At 42.5% G+C, this 24,223-nt stretch overlaps 2 protein-coding genes and 1 pseudogene across 2 annotated transcripts; all 3 read right to left on the minus strand.

The window, feature by feature from the left end:
• Positions 1–626: 626 nt before the first annotated feature.
• LOC120244459 (zinc finger protein 426-like) lies at positions 627–14,065 on the minus strand. Its single transcript, XM_039251010.1, has 7 exons — positions 13,544–14,065; positions 7,689–7,786; positions 7,107–7,192; positions 6,366–6,492; positions 5,022–5,099; positions 4,418–4,500; positions 627–2,887 (listed from the first exon to the last, which is right to left on the minus strand). Exons 2-7 carry the CDS (start codon positions 7,711–7,713, stop codon positions 1,619–1,621), a joined length of 1,668 nt encoding a protein of 555 aa, XP_039106941.1. The 5' UTR covers positions 7,714–7,786; positions 13,544–14,065; the 3' UTR covers positions 627–1,618.
• Positions 14,066–15,238: 1,173 nt separating this feature from the next.
• LOC120244468 lies at positions 15,239–18,075 on the minus strand (annotated as a pseudogene).
• Positions 18,076–21,791: 3,716 nt separating this feature from the next.
• LOC120244465 (olfactory receptor 7D4-like) lies at positions 21,792–22,730 on the minus strand. The gene has a single exon (XM_039251019.1). The coding sequence runs from the start codon at positions 22,728–22,730 to the stop codon at positions 21,792–21,794; it is 939 nt and encodes a 312-aa protein (XP_039106950.1).
• Positions 22,731–24,223: the final 1,493 nt, after the last annotated feature.

The raw sequence follows: 24,223 nt of genomic DNA on the forward strand, positions 1-24,223 counted from the left end.
CCAGTGTAGTATACACTGCAACCCACACCTATACTCAAGAGAACCACTTCATATCCAAATCTCCAAACACAAACCTAAGACGAATGTGCCCAGGTCACTTCTGATCAGGATTATCATTACACTTAGAGTGTGTTCCACTGGTGTAAGCCCAAATGGAAGTGATATGAAGCTGCTCCTGCAGCCTCCAAGGCCACCCACGACATAACTAAAGGCTACTCAAGTGTCACAGGTGTATGAATGTGTTAACTCAAAGCGGAAACAAGGTTCTGGTGGATTCTCTGTCTCTATCCAAAGGCCACTTTCAAGAACTGCCAGTGGTGGCAGCAAGTACTTCAGATTATCAGGACCTGTCCTATTCACAAGGTTCTCTATCTCCTACATATGAAAGGGTGAGAAACTAACCAGCAAGTCAAGTGCCAGGTGCAGCTATTTCTGAACACAGGCAAACACATCATTGGTTTTCTTCCAGGTTGTGGTGATCTAGGAGCTAAGAGAACATTCCCTGTTCCCAGTATCTCCACGCACTGTCTGAGGTTCAAGGTATTTTCTAACCTAGTACTGGGTGTGTAGCTCTTTCGAGGGTTATGAAATCAGGGTGTATAACCCTCACATTTCTAAAGTCTTTTCGGGCCCAGAAAGATCAGGTATGAGAGAGGGACAAGAGCATCTTCAGGAAATTTAGAGACATATACCCCCCACATTCACCCCCATGAGGCACTGTAAATGGACTCTGTGAGCAGTGAACTATTTTAACTGCTCACCGTCTTCACAGTATTAGACAAGGTCCATATAACTAGGCAACCCAGGTGGCTTCAACAGCATTAAGTCTAATAGTAGTAGTCGCACTTGGGGCCAGGCTGCAATCCAGGTGTAGAAACTAGACTAGCATTGCTCTCAGGGGCAGAAAGCCAGACCCTTCCCAAAAATGGTCAGGGAAGAGGGGCTCATGTTCAAAGGAGATCTATAAACCCACCCTGTAAGCTGAGTTCCACACATCTCTTACATTTAACCACTTCACTGTTTCTCCAGCATGGTTTTTAGGAGACCGATTGCCTTCCCACATTGCTTAACTTCATAGGGCATCTAATTAGTGAGTTCTTTCATGTATTCAATGGGACACCTGGAGACTTTTCTACATTCCTCATATTCATACAGTTTCCCTACAATGTGGTGTTCATGTTTTTGAAATGAACTGGATAACAAATTTGGTCACAATTATTCTGTGCATACCTATCTGTGATGCATTTTTAGGTGTTGTGACCATGATGCGAAGGCTTTCCCATATCCTTTATGTCCAAGGAGTTGCTCTGTGGTGCCAATTTTTACACATGGAGTTAAGCTTGAGCAAACAGTGGTCTCCTCTCTGTGTGTACATTCAAAGGGCTTCTCTCCAGTGGGACTTCAAATGTGTATCTGGAGTTGTGGAAGTAGTGCAGGCTTTCCCACACTCTGTACACTCATAGGGCTTCCCTCTACTGTGAGTTTGTATATGTTTGTGAAGGTTGGAGGACCAAGTGAGGTCTTTCCCACATTCTTTACATTAACAGGGCTTCTCTCCAGTGTGGATTCTTAGTGTTGGCTCCAGATGAAAGCAGTAGTGAAAGCTTGCCCAGAGTGCTTACTCTCTAGAATGATTTCGCAAATGGCTATGAAAATAGGAGAAAGTCCTAAAGGCTTCCCCACATTCACCACATTGAAAGGGTTTCTCTCCAGTGTGAGGTCTCAAATGTTCATGAAGATATGAGGAACTACCAAGTGCTTTCTCACATTCACCACATTCATAGGGCTTCTCTCCACCGTGAGTTCGTAAATGTTTTTTAAGGACTGAGGGCCAAACGAAAGCTTTCCCACATTCCTTACATTGATAGGGTTTCTCTCCAGTGTGAGTTCTCAAGTGTACACTAAGTCGTGAGGAATTAGTGAAGGCTTTCCCACATTCCTGACATTTATACGGCTTCTCTCCAGTGTGAATTCTCAAATGTTCATTAAGAATTGAGGAACTACTGAGGGATTTCCCACATTCCTTACATTTATAAGGCTTCTCACCACTGTGAGTTTGAACATGTTTACGAAGGACCGAGAGCCAAGCGAAACGTTTCCCACATTCCTTACATTTATACGGCTTCTCTCCAGTGTGAATTCTTAAATGTTCATTAAGAACGGACGAACGGCTGACGGCTTTTCCACATTCCTTACATTTATAGGGCTTCTCACCACTGTGAGTTCGAACATGTTTGCGAAGGAGTGAGGGCCACTGGAAGTGTTTCCCACACTCTTTACATCGATAGGGTTTCTCTCCAGTGTGAATTCTCAAATGCACATAAAGGCGTGAGGACGTAGTGAAGGCTTTCCTACATTCACTACATTCAAAGGGTTTTATTCCAGCGTGAAGTCGAATGATGTGATTATTGAGGCACTTGGAATCTGTGTAAGACTTCCCACATTGTTTACGTTCATGGGGTTCTGGAGCAGTATGTGTCTGCACGTGCTCAGTATGGCCTGCTGAGAAAACTGACGCTCTTATAAACGGCTTCCATTCATCGAGATCTCCTCCACTGTGAGTTCTCATGTGCGCCTGAAAGTGGGAGTGACTAATGAACGTCTTCCCACAGTCGCTGCATTCCAGAGACTTCTCTGCCAGGCTGGTTCTCTCATACACGATATGTGGAGTCTGGCTCAAAGTTTTACCACACTGATTCAACTTGGAAAGCTTCTCTCTAGTGCAGTTTTTCTTTTGCGGAGTAAGGAAGCCATTGTGATACGGGTGACACTCAAAAGTGTTCTCTCTATATTGAGTTCTCACGTGTGTCTTAAGGTTGAAGTGTTTCCTCAAGACTTTCCCACTTTGCTCACAGTCAGAGAGTTCTGCTCCATGGTGGGTCCTCTCCTGTTGATGAAGAGGTGAAAGATGATGATAGGGTTTTCAGACTGATGATGAGTTTCAACCTTATAATGCTAAAAACATTATGATGAGGACTTTATCAGACTTATTACATAAATACAGTTCCTACTGATTTCTTTCAGGTTAAACCAGGGAATTCTTCTGCCAAAAAGTGATACCATTTATTGTATCTTGTGATCATTCCAGTAAAATTTTTTAAAATTTACTTTTATTTGAATGAAATCTGGCCATGTGTAGCAACATGGATGGACCTTGAGGGTGTTATGCTGAGCGAAATAAGTCAGGCAGAGAAGGACAAATATCATATGTTTGCACGTATAGGAGGATTAGGAGGAACTTGACGGAGGAACAAGGGGGAGAAGAAGGGCGGAAATGGTGGGAGAAAGGGAGAGAGGCAAACCATGAGAGACTCTTGAATGCTGACAAAAACTGAGGACTGATGGATGTGGGGGGGAGGGGGGGATGGGCATAGAGGAGGACACTTATGGGGATGAGCACTGAGTGTTATGTGGAAACTAATTTGACAATAAACTATTTGTAAAAAAAAAAAAATAAAATCAATTGGAACATTTAAAAAAAATTTACTTTTATTTATTTATCTATCTATCTACTTATTTTTGAATTTTTGAGAGACAGAGACCGTGAGTAGGGGAGGAGCAAAGAGAGAGGGAGACACAGAATCTGAAGCAGGTCCAGGCTCTGAGGTGTCAGCACAGAGCCCAACATGGGGCTTGAACTCATAGACAGTGAGATCATGACCCGAGCTGAATTTGGACACTCAATTGATTGAGCCACCTGGGCACCCCCCATCCTTTTTTTTTTTTTTTTTAGCGTTTATTATTTTTCAGAGACAGAGTATGGTCAGGGGAGGGGCAGAGAGAGAGAGAGCCACAGAATCTGAAGCAGGCTCTAAGCTCTGAGCTGTCACCACAGAGGCCCAACACGAGGCTCGAACCCACAAACTCGAAGATGATGACCTGAGCTGAAGTCAGACACTTCATAACTGATCAAGCCACCCAGGCGCCCTTCCAGTAAATTTCATGAAAATGATTAAAGACTCAATCACAAGTTATATCTTGGGGAATGTGTACTTATGGTATCTAGGAAGCAACAATTTTCAAAATAGATTTAGATTATAAACCCTAAATCATCATATTCAGAGTATCTCTGAACTGCTTTGTCTTTGGTGAATGTCACTTGTCTCAAATATCTCCAACTTGCATTGAGTTTTATAACAGAACTACCAATCTTTTTTTGAATGTGGAAGAGAAGAAATATCGTAAGTAGGGATGTCTGGGTGGCTCAGTCAGTTAAGCATCAGACTTCAGCTGAGGTCCTGATCTCATGGTTTGTGGGTTCAAACCCCAAGTCGGGCTATGCACTGACAGTGTGGAGCCTCCCTGGGATTCTCTCTCTCCTCTTCTCTCTGCCCCTCCCCTGCTCTCTCTCTCTCTCTCCTTCAAAATAAATAAATAAACTTTAAAAAAACAAAGATATATCACAAATCAGTCTTACTTTCTGTATTTCACTGGCTGTTTTTCCTCCAAAAAAATCATGGTGAGATGCTGACCCTTTAGTTTGAAGTCCTGTTTCCCATTCTGCAGTAAAATAAAGACACAAATTTAAACATTTGCAGACATAAGTCATAGGCTAAACAATCTTAATATAAAATTCAGTTTTATTTTCATATTAAAATTGGTGCAATAAGAAAGAAAAAAGATTTCATCAGTTTGTTCATGAGGAAAATATAACAAAAAGTGGATAGGGACACACTTTAGTGGCTTACTAAAAAATAACTTCCTGAAAATCAAATATAACACAATATCAAAATATTAAGGTAACAATATTATCAAGTAGACATATGAAAAATATGTGGACAATGAGGATATATCAAAGATAAAACTATAGAAGAACCAGGTCATTTGTGAGAGCATAAAATGTTCAGTACAAGACTGAAGGAAGTTCAACGTATCCCAAAACATCAAAGACAAATGGCTTCAGCCCTCTGAGACAAAATGTGTCTTAAAAATTTTACACATTAAAGTTTCAAAGATGTCATACCTCAGGTTGACCAGGGACATGCTTCTCATTCATCAATGATGTCTGTCACCACACTCACCTTGGAAAACACTCTGCTCCACTGCCCTGAGCTCTTGTTCTAACCAAGCAATCAGCTTAGGTTTCGACAGTTGATATTCTGTCCACAGGAAAAGGTACGTTATTAGGAGGGACTCATGTAAGAGATCACAAAGCTGCTGATGAATACAAAACTGTATTTTTTTTAAACATTTATTTATTTTTGAGAGACAGAGATTGAGCAGGGGAGGGGCAGAGAGAGAGGGGAAAACACAGAATCCGAAGCAGGCTCCAGGCTCTGAGCTGTCGGCACCGAGCCCAACACGGGGCTCAATCTCATGCACTGTGAGATCATGACCTGAGCCAAAGTCGAACGCTTAACTGACTGAGCCACCCAGGGGCCCCTATATTTCTTCTTCTTCTTTTTTTTAATGTTTATTTATTTACTTTGAGACAGAGAGGGAGAGAGGGGGGGAGAGAGAGAGAGAGAGAGAGAGAGAGAGAGAGAGAGAATGAGAATGAATCCTAAGCAGGCTCTACACCAGCAGTGCAGAGCCCAACAGGGGCCTCGAACTCCTAAACCATGAAATCACAACCTGAGCCTAAATCAAGAGTTGGACATTTAACCAACTAACCACCCAGAAGCCCCCAAAACTATTTTTAATGAAGGAAGTGAAATTATTCCAAAGGACCAAAAAGGCAAATACTCCCTTTTTGTGGCAAAAAAATTCATGATCTCTGACCCTTGAAAGCCAAATTCAAACATACATACATATTTACAGAGTATAAGCCACTTATTCAAATAGGAAATAAAGAAGGGGCACCTGGGTGGCTCCGTTGATTAAGCATCTGACTTCAACTCAGGTCAGAGCATGGTCTCATGATTTGTGAATCTGAGCCCTACATCAGGATCTGCACTGTCAGAGCCTAGGACTCTCTCTCTCCCTGCCCCCCCCCCCAACTTTCTACCTCTCTTTCTCCTTTCCCCCTACTCTCTCTCAAAATAAATGAATAAACTTTAAAAAAAGGAAATAAAGGAGATAAGGAAAGGAGATCCTCCTTTTCTGATGGGGAAATCACTAGAGAGAGGTCTCAAACACTGGAATGCATCACAATCATCAGGAAGGCTTACTGAACATAGAAGATGGGGCAACAACCCCAACTTTATAATTCAGAATATCAAAAATGGAATCTGAGAATGTAAGCTCCTAGCAGAGCGATTGTGTTACTGTGGACCCTAGGGGTGTTTCCAGAACACCCACTGCTGATTACCCATTAGTGCAGGGACTATGCAGCTCTTATTCCCAATTATGTTTTAGATTAGGCACCACCAAGGCTGGAAACACATTAAGTATATGATCCATGTCAGGAATGGTGGAAGCCTCACCTACTGTGACCAGGTTCTGGTAGTTCTCCAGCATCACGCTTCTGTACAGGTTTCTCTGAGCGAGGTCCAGTAACATCCACTCCTCCTGGGTGAAGTCCACTGCCACATCGTCAAAGGTCACTGCAATCTAAACCATCACACCCGTGTTGGCTTGGGACAAGAAACATCCCCACCAACGTTCACGGGGGAATGAGGACGGGAGACTCACTACCGACGCGGGGTCATGAGGTTTCTCATCCATCCTCCCACGGTTCTGTGGCTCTAGGTTACTGTTCTCTGAATCTAGACTCACTCACGGCTCCTCTCCACTCCTATGGTTTTCATGTCACTTTTAAACATGAGTTTATCTCAGCATAACCAGAGTAGGAGCTCTTCTTATTTCCCTCTATTGCAATAGACTTCTGAGCACACTACAGACTCTTGATAAACAGCGTAGAATGGCTGAACTCTTTAAAGAAAGGACATGTACACCTTACCACGTCAGAGCACACAGCAAGGTGGAAGCCTACACTTCAAATCCTTGAGCTTCAGGATTGATTACTGAAATACTGAGACTATTTTCAGGGTAATCCCTTTTTGACACGGGAGCTTACACTTCCAGAGGAAATTCAGCTGGGGATTCAGTCCCTGTCTGGGGTTTGTTTGCTTTAGGAAGCTCAGGACACAGGTGTGCCTAGAAGGAATGTATCACCCAGTGGATGTAAATACGGCATTTTATTGATTGATGTGGTTGTTTCTTACCCGATGATAATTTTTCAGCCAGACAGCCACCATCCTTTCTGCCTCTGTGTTTTCCTCATGAAGGGGGAAATGATCTCTAGAAAGATCTCAGGGAAAAAATAATACTTAGTTTCTTAGAATGCAGCATGATCACATTTCCCAGAATCCCCCACCTGAAAGTCATTCCATCCTATTCTGAGATTCCCGTATATCCATGCACACTCAAGAATCTCACACAAATACACACGATTGCCATAAAATACCAGAGTAGCCCTGCCACACCTGAAGCCTTATAAGGGATGTGCCAGACATAATGTCCATGTAGAAAGGGGCCATAGTCTTATATTACAGGTATGGAAATCTAATCCCTGGGAAATCTAATTCTTTATTTGCCCAAGATAATAACACTCATCAATGGGATTATGGAACACCAACTCCCAAAGCACATGTGCTGGGAAGCTGACTTAGAGAACAGCATTTTCTGGCAAATTGTAGCTCTAAGTGAGCCAGCAGCTTGACTGCTTAGGCCCAGATCCCTGGCCCTATGTTATGTAGAGGTTACATTTAAGAATCCTCAGAAAATGAGATTCAACAATGACTTACCATGGGTCAAATCAATGGCTGCCATCCTGGGACACTGATGGTGAAACTTGCCTGATGCAAAATTTGATGCCAAGACCACTTCAGTGCAACTTAAGAATCTAAGTAAATATGGCAATTTTCATTATTCTTGACACAGGGTTAACTGGAGTCCTTTTCATATCCATCATTAATCAGCAAGCATTACTAATCCATCAATCAAACATCATACATTAGCTCTCTCTCTGCAGGTGATATATATGTGAAATTTACTAAAAATGGTATAATCTATGGCATGAAGCTCAGTAACATCGATTACCATTTCCTGAGGATCATATGTGACAGACATTTTTCTCACTAGGAGCTCTATGTATATATCAGCTCACGTAATTATCATAACAACCCTCTACAATAGATATCATTAGCCCCACTTAATAGCTGATAAAGCTAGAGATACAGAACACTAATCATTTGTCCAGCACCTTCCAATTAGGAAAAAAGCGATCCAAAATTTAATGCAGATAAGCTTGTCTCTAATGTTTGATCTCCTGAGGTTCTTATTCACAAATAATAATCAGACATCATTTTAGACCTGCAGTGTCCATTTTGGTAGCCAGCAGCCACATATACCATTGAGTACTTGATATGAAATTAGTAAAACAGGACTTTAAGTTTTAGTTATTTTTAATTATATTTTAAATGTAAAACTCATTTGCAGATTCACTTATTAGAGAACTTAAGTATGTTCTGGTAAACATACATCTGCTTTCTCAACTATATTACATGATTCAAATACATATCAAGTACATGCCACAAAAATTTTACGTGCAGTGAATTCTGACTACTTAGTATGGCGAAAAGAATTTAAATACTTCAGTTTTTATATGGGTTACATGCTGAAATATTTGAATAGATAGGATAAAGCGTATCTCCTTTTTTGTTTATTGCAGGTATAGAAAAACTTTAATCATGTACATGACCTACACATATTTCCATTGGACAGCACTGGCCTAGAATACTGCTGGATATTACACTGAGGAGAAAAATGAAGTGTTCTATTTAGTTAACACCCTTGGGCTTCATTTTATGGAGCTTAAATGGCTTGGAGCCCTGAACCTTCTTTTAAGTTATCATAATGGGCCTATTCCTTCATTCTTTTCACAATTAAGATCTTAATCGTGGTCCTGTGCTAGGCACTAAGTAGAAAACAGTGAAGTATGCAGCAAATGTCCCAGGGCTTAATGGCCCAACATAACTAAGGGATAAGATACTCAATTATTAATGGATTCATCCATTCATTATTCCTTCTGGAGCAAAAATTCAAACAGGTGAGAAAATCGAGTATCTTATATACAAACACAAATGTATACACGAATATTTTGGATTTTGGGGGGGCAAAGGACAAAAAAGGAAAATGACCATGTTATTCTAAATAGAACCCAAAAAGATTTAAAAAATAATGGTGGAAGGATTTTATAAAACTCAGAAGACATTTCAAGTGTTCAACAGCCTCAGTGGGTCTTCCCCTCACCCTGGCAAAGGAGCCAAATCAGACAGCTTCACATTGATCTATTTATTTATAAGTCTTCCCAGAGAACCTCCTTTTCATATTATCACTTCTGTTTTTCACCAAGTTTTCATGTTATTTTTATTCCTTTCTTAACAAGGCTTCCTACTCACTTTAATACCTGAGACAGTTCAAAGGATAACTCCTATGTTAAAAATTAATGACTCTCTTTAGTAAATTAAACACAGAACAGCAGCCCAAATGCTGATCTACAAATGATGACAAACACTGGAAGCCCCCAATTTCATTACCATAAGCCAAAATAACCCTCACAACCCAAGATGCTTCATTCTATCGATGAAAAGACCAGAACTCTGAAATTACATGCTGCCATAAACACTGTATCTCAAAGGCTTAGTACAGCTTGCACTTACTCCCAGGGATCTCAAACTGAAGTCCTTTAGGCTGAACAGGCCCAAATGTGTTTACTTTGGCTGGTGGCACCGGCCCATTTTTCCTTTCGGTTTTTCTTTTTAACTGAGATATAAGTGTTATGCAATGAAATGAGTAGATCTTAAGTATTCAGAGGATGAGCTTATAATTACTTATAAGTACTCATGTAATGAGCAGTACAAGGAAGATCTACAATATATTCATCTACCCAAAAGTCATCTTCACCCTTCTAGCTCATTCCCTTACCCTCAATCCAGACAATCATCATCTGGTTTCTGCCAGTTACTAGATATGTTAAGTAGTGTCCATATCGTTTACAAATCTATATCCTGACAATCTTCTCTTGTTTAAAGAAACAATACGGGAGAAACATTTTTTTTTTCCTGAGAGAGAGAGAGAGACACCATGAGCAGGGGAGGGTCAGAGAGAGAGGGAGATACAGAATCTGAAGCAGGCTCCAGGCTCTGAGCTGGCTGTCAGCACAGAGCCCAACGCAGGGCTTGAACCCACACACCACGAGATCATGACCCAAGTTGAAGTCAGACGCTTAACCAACTGGCCACCCAGGCGCCCCAAGAGAAACATTCTTAAAACTCTCAGTGTAAGTGTGAATGTGCCCATTTCTTCCTGTATTTCTGCCAAGCATTGGTTTATATTTTATGCAACAATATTATGGGGTAGGTACACTGACTCTCTTATATCAAGGAATTATCCTGCACTTTGGTTTCTGAAATGACCCTTCCTCTGCATAAAAATAATGAGAAAAATCTCACTTGTGGTAGAAGTCTTGGAAGGAAAAGCTCCTTCTCCTCAAGTTCCACCCAAACCACCTGTTACTGTCCCTGGTGACATTAACTAGTTCACAACCCACAGTAATAGGAATACAACAAGATAAAATAGCTTGCACAACAAAATAGTTCCAATTCCAGTCATGTGGAGAAGAAACCTGGTTACCCTGTGGGAGAAACAGCTGTAAGCATGCCAGACCTAGAAGGCTGGAATACAACAAATAAACTGGGTCAAATTCATTGGCGTGTGCTCTTTATTAGACAGTCTGGGTTTCATAGCACTAGCTCATGAACCTAGGGAAAGCTCTAACAGCTTAGATGGTACCACAGACACAGTGGTGACCTACAGGAAGGAGCACACATACGGCAGAACTCCAGAACAAAATGTGACGGAGCAGATCCTAGGGAGACAGGAATGTTGCACTGGCTTTATCGTGTGTGATACACAGCCCCCATTCCCCATCCCATCTGGAGGGAATAGAACACTCTTTCCACAACTGCACTGAGAAACAGATAAAAGGAGCACCTCCATCCTTGAACCCTAAGTGGTTATTCTCCTTTAGAGGTGAGGTATGATTGTAGGGGATATAACATCACTGAGGTGAACGCCCTGATTTCAGTGGGGATGATGAGGGCCCAGAGCAGCAGAAATCAAGTAGGCGGCACTTAACTGCCAAAGACAAAGTGGGCACATGAACTGTCGAGAGCAGAAGGAATGAAACAGGAATCAGAATGCTTTGTCCTGCAGAGATCTTTAATGATGGCAAACGAATCTGAAACCAATTAGTCCCTTGCAGTGAAACAGGCAGCTTAATAAACCTCCTCTAAAGATCCATACAGTACATTTTAGGCAAAGCAGGCCGAACAGTCCCCGTGCTATACTTAACTCTGTCATTGTGGTTTCAAAGAACCAATGAATACGTTTAAGTTTGTATAAAGTTCTATGTACAGAAACAGGCAGAGGGCCAGAGTGGACCCAGGGTCCACAGTTTGCCAGCCTGTGTACTAGAATTTTACTTGATGTCTGTAGCAAGAAGTCTCTAATAACCAAAACTCTGACTTGACTCACCACACTGGAAAATCACAGCCCACTACCCAACTTCCAGACATAGGCAAATTCACAAACTTAGAACCCACCCCTTCAGCAAAGGCAGGATTTTGCACCATCACCACAATCCATACAAATCTTCATACAGATCCTTCATAAAGGGACTTACGGGCATTCGTGAGAATGGGTATACATGGGGAAAAGAAAACACCCACACCATCTCTAAGGTGACACAAAGTACTGAGGATTCAGTATATCACTGTGGCACCAACAAGTCAGAGTGGGGACTGGTGGTAGTCAGATACATTTTTAAAAAGTCTTAACTCCAATGAACTCGGATTAAACCCAGCTGCAGCAAGCTACCACTCTGTGGTTCTCTCTTTCCCCAGCATCTAAATATGTAATTGCTATACAGACATTCTTGGCAACTGGCAGAATTCCCTTATCCCTGACCCACAGAGTAAGGACCATTAAGGTAGGAAAATCTAAAAGGAGGATCCTGGAATTCCCCACCACTGAACATAATCATCCAGGAATAATATCAACTCTGCTAAGGGAATTGCAAAGACAATGCCAACATCCAATTTACCTGAGGCCTGGGAAATTAGGGGATTAGCCTTGAAGAAGTGAACAATGGATATCAACAATCACCTTGAGGCCAATTCCAGAAACCTAAACTAAACCTAAAATATACTGAGTTGACATGTTTTGTCTATGCTTGTTGTATTTGTTTTTTTATGTGCATGTGTTTATTTATATATACTATATATTAATCAAAACATAGGACACAGGAAAAGTGAAAGCCTATATATACATACATGCATATACATACATGTGTGTATATATACACACATACACGCTACCCTTACAGGGTAGCATTACAATTTAGTCCTTAGGTAGCTGATTTTTGTGGTACTGGCCTCACTGATATATATTCCTGTGTTGTTTCAACATCACCCCCTTCTCTGATTTTATAAGCAGCCAGTAAACAGAACCTGGTCTGTTTTACAACCTCTTGCACCCTGAGCCCATACTCCGTACTACCACCACTTTTCAGACTAAAGTCTACCAGCTTCTATATTAAACCCAAGTACCACCTTACAAAATTCCAAGAAATTAAAAAAAAACATTTAAACCCACCATGGAAATAAAATCACAAATAGCAGAAAGTACAAGTTTTCAAAGAATATGTGACTCTTCCAAGTCAGTATTATGAATAAAAAAGGGCTCTGCTCTTAGCTTTATTTTTTTTTTTTTAATGTTTATTTATTTATTTATTTCAAGGGAGAGAACACATGTGCCAGCTAGGCAGGGGCAGAGAGGGAAAGAGAATCCCACGCAGGCTCCATGCTGTCAGCCCAACACAGGGCTAGATCTCACCGACGATGAGATCAGGAGCTGAGCTGAAATCAATAGTCTGAGGCAGAACCCACTGAGCCACACAGGCGCCCCTCTGCTCCAGCTCTAAAGAGACTTAGAAGCATAAACACTTGTCATATAAACTTTGACTGCGTCCTAGATCCAGAAACACCCAAAGACATAGTTTGAAACAATGTGAAAGACTTTAGTTTTTACAGGCAGGTATTAGATAACTTTTAATTTTCTTGGGTGAAATCAATGTATTATGGTTTTAGTAGCAAAATATCTTTAGGAGATGCATCACTAAGTAAAGGTCAAGCATCATATACAATTTAGTACCTATTTACTCTCACACGGTCCACTAAATACATTCATCTAGAGAGCAAGCATGCAAATGAGAAAATGGGTAAATCTACTTGAACGCACACGCCTAGCAGTAGCTGCTTACATTTTCTTTCAGTTTAAAATTTTATTGAAGAAAAATGTCTTTTCACCAAATAGAAAACACGAGTCCAAACACCCATTTAATGTGAAATTCAATTATTCTGAAAATGGAGTATTAACGCCTCCATTCTTTTCTCCCCGAGGCCCTGGCTTGAAACTTGGTGGGAATGGACAGGCTGAGGAGAGTCTCATGAAAAAACAGGTGAAAGACCAGTGGAGCACGTGCGTGTAACTAGGAACTGAAGCATGCACACTACACGCACCGGAGAAGGCATATTACCTGCCTACTAAGACAGTGTGTCCGGAATAAAAGACGAGCGCAGACAAAGCCACATTCTCAGATGAAACAGCCTCTTCCCCAACGAAAGGAAACACAGGCCCCGCTGAACCAACTTTCCACAACGCTCACCGGTCGGGTCCAGGAGGCCGCGAGTGACGGGGCGGAGCCTGGGCCGCTCCCAACAGCAAAAACTCTTTTCTTTTGGGAGAAAAGTCACAAGGGCCGCTTGCACAGTGAGGGACAGGCGAGCACAATGGCCACAAAGACCCCGCGGACGCGCCCTCCCAGCAGGACCACGGCTGCTCCGCGCGGGCACCGCCGGCCCCAGCGGCCTGTCGGGCGGTCTAGACGGATGAGAACCGCGCAGCCCGGCCCTTAAGCGGCCCCATCGGTGACCGCGACTAAAACCGGCCTTGGACTCCCTCCTTCTTCCTCCAAATCACGCCTTCCTCACCACAGACGGCCTATGCCCAACCATCAGCAGCCCGCCTAGCTCAACGCTGCGCGAACAGAGTCGCCGGAGATCCCGGCGAGCGTGTGACGCCACTTCCGCTTCCGGCCGGGAATCGAGGGGCGGGGCTTCTACCTCAGAAGGCGGAACCGGGCTTCCCTCGGGCGTGGACGAGGGGTGGCCCGCGGCGCTCGGCGCTGGGACTGAGGCCGGGATCCCGCCCGAGGACACGGCTGGGGCAGGAACAAGGTACGAGGGCGCGGCTACGGGTGGGGGCGGGGCCGGGGGCGGAGCCTAGCTCCCCGGGGCGGGGGCAAGGCGCTAACCCGCTAGCCCCACGGTGTGCACGGTAGTAGGTTTCCTGCCTCCCTGCACGACGTGGAGTCTCTGCGGTCGTTGTCCCTTAGCGATAAGCCCAAGAGCCCATCACGTAGTCTGTCTCCCGCATTCAGTCCACCTATCTCTGGGCCTTGCTCACGAGGCTAAAGTCTAGTCGTTGATGCCTTGCTTCATTGTTAGGACATTTCCTGTAAATCTTTCCTTTTTCTGTGTCAAATATGTGTATCTGTTTTTGTGAGATTGCACTGATCCCAGGCATTCTGCTCTTCTCCGGGCGTGGTTATAAAGTTGTTCCCCTAATCATGTTTGCTGTGGTTTTCGTTGGATGGCCTTTGTGCAGTTAGTAAAGATCTTTTTAAACAGGACTGAGTGTCACATCTACTCAAGACTTAGCGGAGGTGAGTGGAAGGGACTGGAAGAAATACGTGAAAGGGATTAAAAGGTACATGCAGTACATGCAGTCTCCCAGCTCCAAAATAATTAAGACCAGGAGATGTAGCATACGCACACGTGGAATATAGTCCATGTAACATTGTAGCATCTTTGTGTGTTGACAGATGGTAACTACACTTGCTGTGACCCTTTCATGATATGTATGTATATCAAATAATAAATACAAATAAATAAATGAAAATAAAGTTTATTTTATTTGGGGAGGGGGAGGGTCAGAGGGAGAGAGATCATCTTAAGCAGGTTCCGTGTCCAGTTCAGAGCCCAAATGAAGGGCCTGATCAGGATCGTGTGATCATGACCTGAGCTGAAATCAAGAGTCGGACGTTTACCCAACTGAGCCACCCTGGCGCTCCTAATGTTTCATCTTTTACTGTATAACCATTTAATTGTTTTTTATAACATCTCCAAAAAACTCAAATTTACATTAACATGATGGAAGTTAAAGAAAGTAATTAAGTTGTCTCATGGATTGGAAGGTAAGTTCTTAATTCCCTCTCGTTTCCTAAACGCCATGAAGCAGTCACTACGTTTATAAGGTAAGTGAGCTGAGTGCTTGAAATCTAGATGAGTATTAAGATCTTCAATTTGTCTTGTCGAATATTCACAATATTGGCATAAATTAATCCCTTCAGACAAATGTGAATTTAACTGTTTGCAATACTCTAGTATCCTTGAAAAGCCTTTCCCACAGTCAGCACAAAATGAGGAGAAATGTTAGTATCTCCGTAGCAATGCACCTGTTAACATTTGCAAGAAGTCTCCGAAAACCACATGCTTGACATACAAAGAGGTTGTTTACATTTGTCAGAAGTAATTCTGCTGAAGACGCTGTAACTGTCCGTCTTCTCTGTTGTTATATTTATGACTCAACTCTTTGGTTATGTTCACTTACCCCATGGCTGTGGAAGTCTTCTGGATCGACTGTCTCATGCCCACAAAACCGACACAAGTCCCATTCATGCCAGCTGTGGTCCTGGAAGTATAGTTCGAGGTCACTGCTGTGGGAGAGTTGAACATTGCGGCTCATACCAGTAAAGGTGGTCACTAAAAGGGGTGTCTGCCCTGTGCTGACTGAGGTTCTCAAAAATCACTGTTTTATAGTCACAGTGTCCATAAATTAGGGATTCTCTTCATTCAGTTGTGAGAGTTAAACCTAACTGACTCCATTTTAGAAAAAAACCTCCATCTTGAGAGTGAACTAGGCCCGAACCCAGTTCCAGGAAAAACCGCAGGAAGTATGTAGGCAGCCTGTCTGTAGTCACTTCCCTAGCAACAGCAACAACCAATCAGTTTAAAAGAGGCGCCTATGTCCCAAGACGTTCCTGTTGGCAGTTTGCGGTCAGGCCAGATGGGCCGAGGCAATCGGGTACTGACAAGATAGCCTGTGCTAAAAATCAACCTATCAGGAGACTGCCAAGCTGGACAGCCCTGAATTCCACTGTAACTGCAATAAAAGCCCTGCGACCCTGAGTTCGGGGCCCCATACCATCACTGCTGGGTCAGGGTGCGTTGGAGTCCCTGCTCGAGCTTGAATAAAGACCCTCGTGTGCTTGCATCAGAATCGGCTCCTCAGTGGTCTTTGGGGTTCTCGCGATCTGGGCATAACACAGTCTGCGTGTTTGATCAGAAGCGTGTAGGTAGAGAAATTGTCCTTGCATACTGGACACACATTTGAATCAGTACACTTATGCTTCAGGATCATATGCTGATTTAAACTAGAAAAATTTTTGCTGTTTGATGGGGTTTTGGGGTGATGGTGGTGTTTGGAGCCAATGGCCAATAAAGAACTCTTGAAGACGTCTTTGGTGCAAAAAGGTGATTTTATTAACGACTGGGGACAGGACCCATGGTGATGAAGAGCTGCACTGGGGTCGTGACGGGTAACTCATATGCTCTCAGGTTGGGAGGGGTTAGGGATAGAGTAAATCTCTAAGGTATATTGGAAACAAGGTTTCCAGGACCTTGAGGGGCTAGCTGTTGTTGGGAAAATGTCATTTATTACTGTTTAGAAATCCTCAGTCCTGAGAGCCTTCAACGTATATCAGGGGCCATGTGCTTGGAGTATAATTGTCAATATATACTCGGGAGTTAAAGGAAGTTTGCAAAGGAGTTTCCGTGTGTTGTTTAAGGAGACTCACAGGATCCTGGCGGGGGTGGGGGTGGGGGTCAAGATAACGTTAAGCCAAGATTCCCTTTTGCCCCTAGTTAAGTGACATCATCGAGGCAGCTGAGCTCCTAGAAAAAGGTCACTCTCCCAGTTGTCAGTGGGCTTTAAGCAGTAAGGGAATTTAATTTTTCATTTGCGTTTGTTTCCCACATCACCATGGCAAGCACTTAAACGCCCTTACATCTTGATGAGGGTGATATTAGGGCTCAAGGAAACAGAGTCCCTGGGTTTCTGGAGATTAGGCTGTGGATAAGATTGCCTTTTTCTTTCAATTTACTAAGTTATCTGTAAACTGAAGGAGACCCCTGTCAGTTTAACCATATGTTTTCTGTCCTTTTCCTTTGTTTAGGCAGCCAGGAGTATCCAAGAACCATCGCACACATCCCACCTGGGGGTAGGGGTGCTGTTAGCCTGTACTTTGCCCTCAGCTTGCCTTATGCTTCCTCATCACCAACAGAGTTCACCTTTCTAGAGCCCACTGCTATTAGCTCTCAGTAAAGACCACTTCTGCCAGGCCATCACATTCAAAGCTTGGCTCTTGCCAAGAATTTCGGAAAGTGTAGCTGGCATCTCTTCTGCAGTTTGGTCTTGGAAACTCTCAAGGAATTGTTTTCTGTCTGTATATCATAATCTTCAGAAACTGCATGTAATTCTGCAGCAATGGGAACATCTTCAGCAGTGTGAATTTCTGTAGGACTCTGCTCCTGAGTTTGTTGGTTAGCTGATTCACAAATTTCAGTATCAGCAGATTTTTCTGTAGGAAAGGCAGTGTGGTCTAGAATTCTAAGGACAGGACTGAGAACCAGGTAGTAATGGTTTCCATTTCTGGCCTTGATGCCATCTGTAAATTTTAGCAGGTCATTTGATGTCCCTGTATCAGAATCATCACCTTTGGTGTCAGAATATTTTAAGTCTGATTGATTTATAGAACAAACACTGTAACAATGACCGGAAAAAATTCCATTGAATCCATCCTCAATTCTGCTTATTCCAGAGGAATCTGAGTGACGAAAAGAGTGTAATGTCTTCCTTTGTCTATTTGGGGGGATATTCATTCAGGGATATTTATTCATATCTTTTCAATTTGGTACAATTCTTAATACTGTAGTGAGGAGAAATGAATTACGGGGAAGTTTTCACAGAAGGTAAAAAATGTCAGGAACCTCAGGGTCCACAGGGCTAGCCCAGGCTGTTGGGGCTCCTGTGGCCATCTGGCTCCTGGGCGCTCCCTAAGGCTGGCCCTTCTACGTCCTGTACTCCCTGTCCTCCAGGCCCCCTGAACAAACATTTAAATGTTACAGCCAGGGCACCTGGGTGGCTGAGTCAGTTGAACATCTACCTTCTGCTCAGCTCATGATCTCATGGTTCCTGAGTTGGAGCCCCACCTCCAGTTTGCTGCTGTCAGCTCAGAGCCCACTTTGGATCCTCAGTTCCCCTCTCTCTACCCCTCCCCCACTTGTGCTCTCCCCCAAATTAATAAATATATAGATATTTTTAATGTTTGTGTATTTTTGAGAGAGATAGTGCCAGTGTGGGAGGGGCAGAGAGAGAAGGAGATACAGAATCCAAAGCAGGCTCCAGGCTGTCATCCCAGAACCCAGAGCAGGGCTTGGAACTGTGAGATCATGACTTGGGCTGAAGTCAGACGCTTAACCAACTGAGCCACCCAGGCGCCCCCCTAAAAATAAATAAATATTTAAAATAATAATAATAATTGTTATATATACAAGGAAGTCTCTTTTTTAAAAGACTATCTCTGGACACCTGGGTGGTTCAATCGGATAAGCGTCCGACTTTGGCTCAGGTCGTGATCCCACGGTTCATGGGTTCGAGCCCCATGTCGGGCTCTGTGCTGACAGCTCAGAGCCTGGAGCCTGCTTCAGATTCTGTGTCTCCCTCTCTCTGACCCTCCCCTGCTCATGCTGTCTCTTTCTCTCTCTCAGAAATAAATAAAAACATTAAAAAAAAACCCAAACTGGAGTATCCAAGTGTCTACCAACTGGGTTACATTTATACATTTGAGTATTATTCTGCAAACATAAGAAAGAGAATGCTGATACGTGCTTTCTACATAGATAACTCTCAAAAATCATTATGCTAAGTGAAAGAAGCCAGAATCAAAAGACCACATGTTATATGATTCCATTTACATAAAATATCTAGAAAAGGCCAATTTATAGAGATAGGAAGCAGATAAGACATTGCCTAGGACTGAGGTGGGAGTGGACATTAACAGCAAATGGAGACAAAGGAACCTTTAGAAGTGTTAGAAATGTTCTAAAACTGCATTGTGGTGATGGTTGTGTAACTCTATAACTTTACTAAAATTATTGAGTTTACACTTTGAATGGGTGAATTTAATGGTACGCAAATTATACCTTAATAATTTCATTAAGTAAAAATTTAAAAAAAATTTAACATTTATTCATCTTTTGAGAGACAGAGACAGAGCATGAGGGGGGAGGGGCAGAGAGAGAGGGAGATACAGATTCTGAAACAGACTCCAGGCTCTGAGGTGTTCAGCACAGAGCCTGATGTGGGGCTCAAACTAATGAGCCTTGAAATCATGACCTTTGCCAAAGTTGGACGCCTAACTGACTGAGCCACCCAGGCGACCCTCATTAAATAAATTCTTAAATATTTTCTCTGGAATTACTCAAGATGACTCGAAAACTTTCTTTTCAACCACTTATCCACCAACATTATTATGCTCACCACTCTGTATTACAATCATGGTTACCTCTTTGGTCCCCTCCTCAATTTGTAGGGAAAAATTACAAATTAGACAATAATTACACATTGCTAGAAATTTAATGGAATCAAAGTGAATTGAAGCCATCTCAATATGACTGAAATATTATGATTTTTTTTCACTGATTTCAAGATCCAACTGTATATATACCCAATACTTGTTTTTTGTTCAGTTTGGTTTTGTTTCAAAACCAAAATCCCAACTATGATATTGTTTTAATTCCCTTCATAGTCTTTACCACCTGACTTCATTAGGGTTCCTCAGAAGCAGACACTGAGCCAGTAATTCACATGCAAGGACTTTACTGGAAGAAGGAACAACGACATGGGTTAGAGAGAGGAGAAGTGATACAGGGAACAAAATATATCCAATAATGCATACTCTAAGTCAGCTCCCACAACAAGTGAGCAGAGTTTTCATCCTGTGGGAAAATACTGGAAATTGGCACAAAATGGAAATATGAGAATTATCCCAGCTAAGGAGTAAAGAAGATGGTATACTTCATACCTCTCCATCAAGATCTGTCCAAGCTGGGCCATACTTCCCTGTTACGTCTTCCCCCATGCACCTGTTGCTGAACATTGGCAGTCAGGTTGGTATGCAATGGAGAAAGTAAAAGGATCCCGGGGAATGAAGGAGAAATGCTGATAGCTTCTACTACTCCAGTCTTCATTGCAGATTCATTTCTATCAAAATTCTTTTTAACAAGTGAAGTGAGTTCTGAATACAATTCACAAGTGTGTAACTACAAATCCCGATAACACCTAGTATGAATACTCTCCCCCACCAAAATAGTCTATTGTAATCATTATTACATGTTTTAGGATCTTGGGGATGTATTTTAAAACCACAATGATGGGAAATAAAGTTCCTATAGAACACAGAATGGTCAGAGAACAAGAAAGAAGAAAGGAAAGGAGGAAGGAGGACAAATATGAGGCAATATCTCAGTGATATCCTATGCAGTATGTTACTTACAAACCTGAACAAATGAGGTTTCAAATCAAGATCCCTACTCTTAAAGTTGAAAATCACATCAGTGTTTTCAGGAACACTAAGATAGCAAACTTAGAAGTGTGGGATCAGATTCAGGTTTCCGTGTTGGGACCCATCCCAATCTCAATCTTTTTTTTTAATGTTTTGTTTCTGAAAGAGAGAGAGAGAGAGAGTGAGGAGGGGAGGGTCAGAGAGAGAGGGAGAAACAGAATCTGAAGCAGGTTCCAGGCTCTGAGCTAGCCGTCAGCACAGAGCCCGTCGCAGGGCTCAAATTCACGAACCGTGTGATCATGACCTGAGCCAAAGTCCGATGCTTAACCGACTGAGCCACCCAGGCACCCCTCAATCTTTCTTTTTAAAGTTTGTGTTTATTTATTATTGAGACAGAGAAACAGAACATTAGTAGGGGAGGGGCAGAGAGAGAAGGAGACCCAGAATCCAAAGCAAGCTCCAGGCTCTAAGCTGTCAGCACAGAGCCCAATGCGGGACTTGAACCCACAAACCATGAGATCATGACCTGAGCTGAAATCGGACACTTAATCGACTGAGCCACTCAGGTATCCCCCCTCAATCTTTTTGAAAAATGGAGAAGATATCTTCAGTAAATGTCAAATACATAAATTTACAGATGTAGAGCAAAAAGCACAGTCTTGATATGAGCACTTTGGTTATGACTATTGTATGGTTTCCATTGTTTCCTCCAGGGAGAAACAAACTTACAACCAAACTAAGGTGAAGGATGTCAGCATTTGAGAAGACAGTTTGGAGAGTAAACCATGCAGGCACTTGATATAAGTGCTTTACATCTAGTATTGAACGTCTCAGGAATGACTATAGGAAGGAAAGCTAACCAAAGATAGTATGTTATGGGCTGCAAATAGGGAAGACAAATGAAAAAAGGAATTATTGAAGAGGTCGTTGAGAAAATAATACAAAAACAAAACCAAACAAAGGCAAAGCCATGAGGACTTTGAGAACAGAAAAGTTAGCATGTCTTTTAGGGGAGGAAGAAAACCACGAGGTTTACATGCACACAATATTTGCCTTTTGGAGCTCACGATGTCCACTTGGATCTGAGTCCAGTGGCCCATCATGGACAAAGGGCTCCTCGAGTGTGGAGTCTTCCCAGGGCCCCCTTCACATCCTTGTTCCTGAGGCTGTAGATGAAGGGATTCAGCATGGGGGTGACCACAGTGTACATCACTGAGGCAACTGAGCTTCTCTGGGAAGAATGGACCCCAGCAGGACTGAGATAGAGTCCCAAGCTTGCCCCATAGTACAGGGAGACCACAGAGAGATGAGACCCACAGGTTGAAAAGGCTTTATATTTTCCTGCTGCAGAGGACATTTTCATTAAAGAGGAGACAATCAGAGAGTATGAAAAGAAGATCCCAGTGAGAGGAAACACACCCAGTATGGCAGTCGACACATACAAGAAGATGTTATTGATGAGGGTGTCAGAGCAGGCCACCTGGAGAATCTGAACCACTTCACAGAAGAAATGTGGAATTTCTGTACCTGTACAGAAGGTCAGCTGCCTCAGCAGTAGGACATGAATCAGGGAGACCCAGAAAATGATGACCCAACACACCAGAACCAGCAGGCCACAGAGGCGTGGGTTCATGATGACTGTGTAGTGCAGGGGGTGGCAGATGGCCACAAACCGATCATAGGCCATCACGGTCAGGAGGAAACCATCCATTCCAGCAAAAATCATAAAAAAATACACCTGAGTGAGGCATCCAGTGTAGGAGATGTCTTTGCTCTGTGCCTGGATGTTCACCAGCATCTTAGGGATGGTGGTAGAAATGAAACAGATGTCAACCGTGGACAGGTTGGAGAGGAAGAAGTACATGGGGGTGTGGAGGTGGGAGTCAGAGAGGATGGCCAGGATGATGAGCAGGTTTCCGAGCACAGTGACGAGGTACATGAACAGAAACAAGCCAAAGAGGAGAGGCTGCAGTCCTGGGTCATCTGAGAGGCCCTGGAGGAAGAATTCTGATACTCTGGTATGGTTTCCCACCTCCATGTGGCTGGTGTGCCTCCTGGAGAAGGAGGGAAAAGAAATATTCAGTGACCAGCCAGCTGGAACATCAGCCAGTCATCACCTGTATAATACCACCTTAAAATTTTTTTTAATGTTTATTTATTTTTAAAGGAGAGAGAGAGACAGAGCATGAGCAGGAGAGGGAGAGAGAAAAAGGGAGACACAGAATCCAAAGCAGGCTCCAGGCTCTGAGCTGTCAGCACAGAGCCCAAAGCAGAGCTTGGACTCATGAACCACAAGATGGTGACCTGAGCCAAAGTCAGATGCTTAACCAACTGAACTACCCAGGCACCCAGGTCTAATACTGCCTTTAGGTGGATGTTCTTCACCCTCCATTAGTTCTTCCAAAGGCAATGATTCATTCACTCAGCCAAATGGTAACTCATTTTCAATCTAAATGTTCTTAGATATCCTTTAAACAGTTTGGCAGACATCTTTTTATCTCCTATTCACTGGTCTAATTCTACTTGGAGCCATGTACATAAACCAACTTCCTCTATGATATGACCATTCAAAATAATTGAAGACAGTGAATATCTTTCTTTGATAATCTCCGTTATGCAAATACCTCTATATTAGTTATTCAATGTGGACTCTCAATTCAAATAGCCTTAATTCTATGCTTCCTATCGATGTGACAGATAACTATTGTCTATTATTTTTCATTCTAAATATGTGGTTACTGCTATTAACTTCTTTGTGAGGATTCAAAGGGCTCTTGTGTGCAGTAAATAAATGACAGTGGTTTTTGTCAATGAAAACTGTGGTTTTTTTTTTAAAGCAATCTATTCCTTTTGTAACAATTACTTTTGATACAGTTCTCCCAAAACACAATATAGAGCTGTGGTTTAGAACATAGTATCTTGAGTCAGACTTCCTGGAATAGAAATTTGGTCTACAAACTTACTCTCTGTGTGACCTTGAGAAAGTTAATCTCTCATAGCTGCAGATAGTACACCCCTACAATGGAAGTGGTAAGTATTCCCTACATTGGTAAGCCTGGTGTGTGATTTAAATGAGATGATGCATGTAATGTTGCTACTGTGATTCTTGTAACATTTTGTGGACACTTGATAAATGTGAACCTCTATTCTTACCATCACTATAAATCTGTCTTATATAGCTATTGTTTATCAGTATTAAACTGAGACAGTCATTAAAGATAGAACTCTGATCATTATAAACACAGCAGGCCTGGTAACTCTTTTGAACACCATCAAGCACTTCTAATTAATAAAGATCCTATGCCTCCCTCTTTCAAATACCATCTGCCAAGTGGAGTCATCCAAGAAGAGGGAAGAGCAGGTGATCTACATAGATAAAGGGTGAAAAGCTTGTATGGGAGTGTGTGTTCATGTATACTCACTGTAGAGAGGGGTGTGTTGTATTAAAAATTAGCACTTTAATTGTGAAAAAATGATCAATAGATTTCATTAAAAAATTATTTGAGGGAGAGCTCTCCCTCTCCCCTGAAA

The sequence above is a fragment of the Hyaena hyaena genome, unplaced genomic scaffold (assembly GCF_003009895.1).
Source record: "Hyaena hyaena isolate Hyena2069 unplaced genomic scaffold, ASM300989v1 scaffold_392, whole genome shotgun sequence".
Lineage (NCBI taxonomy): Eukaryota > Metazoa > Chordata > Mammalia > Carnivora > Hyaenidae > Hyaena > Hyaena hyaena.

Excerpts from the sequence above, each read along its gene's own strand:
- LOC120244459 (XM_039251010.1), bottom strand. The coding sequence starts at position 7,713 with ATGGCAGCCATTGATTTGACCCATG. Across the intron at positions 7,193-7,688 it reads AGCCATTGATTTGACCCATG|ATCTTTCTAGAGATCATTTC; the intron begins GTAAGTCATTGT and ends TTTTTCCCTGAG. Across the intron at positions 6,493-7,106 it reads GGCTGAAAAATTATCATCGG|ATTGCAGTGACCTTTGACGA; the intron begins GTAAGAAACAAC and ends GTGATGGTTTAG.
- LOC120244465 (XM_039251019.1), bottom strand. The coding sequence starts at position 22,730 with ATGGAGGTGGGAAACCATACCAGAGTATCAGAATTCTTCCTCCAGGGC.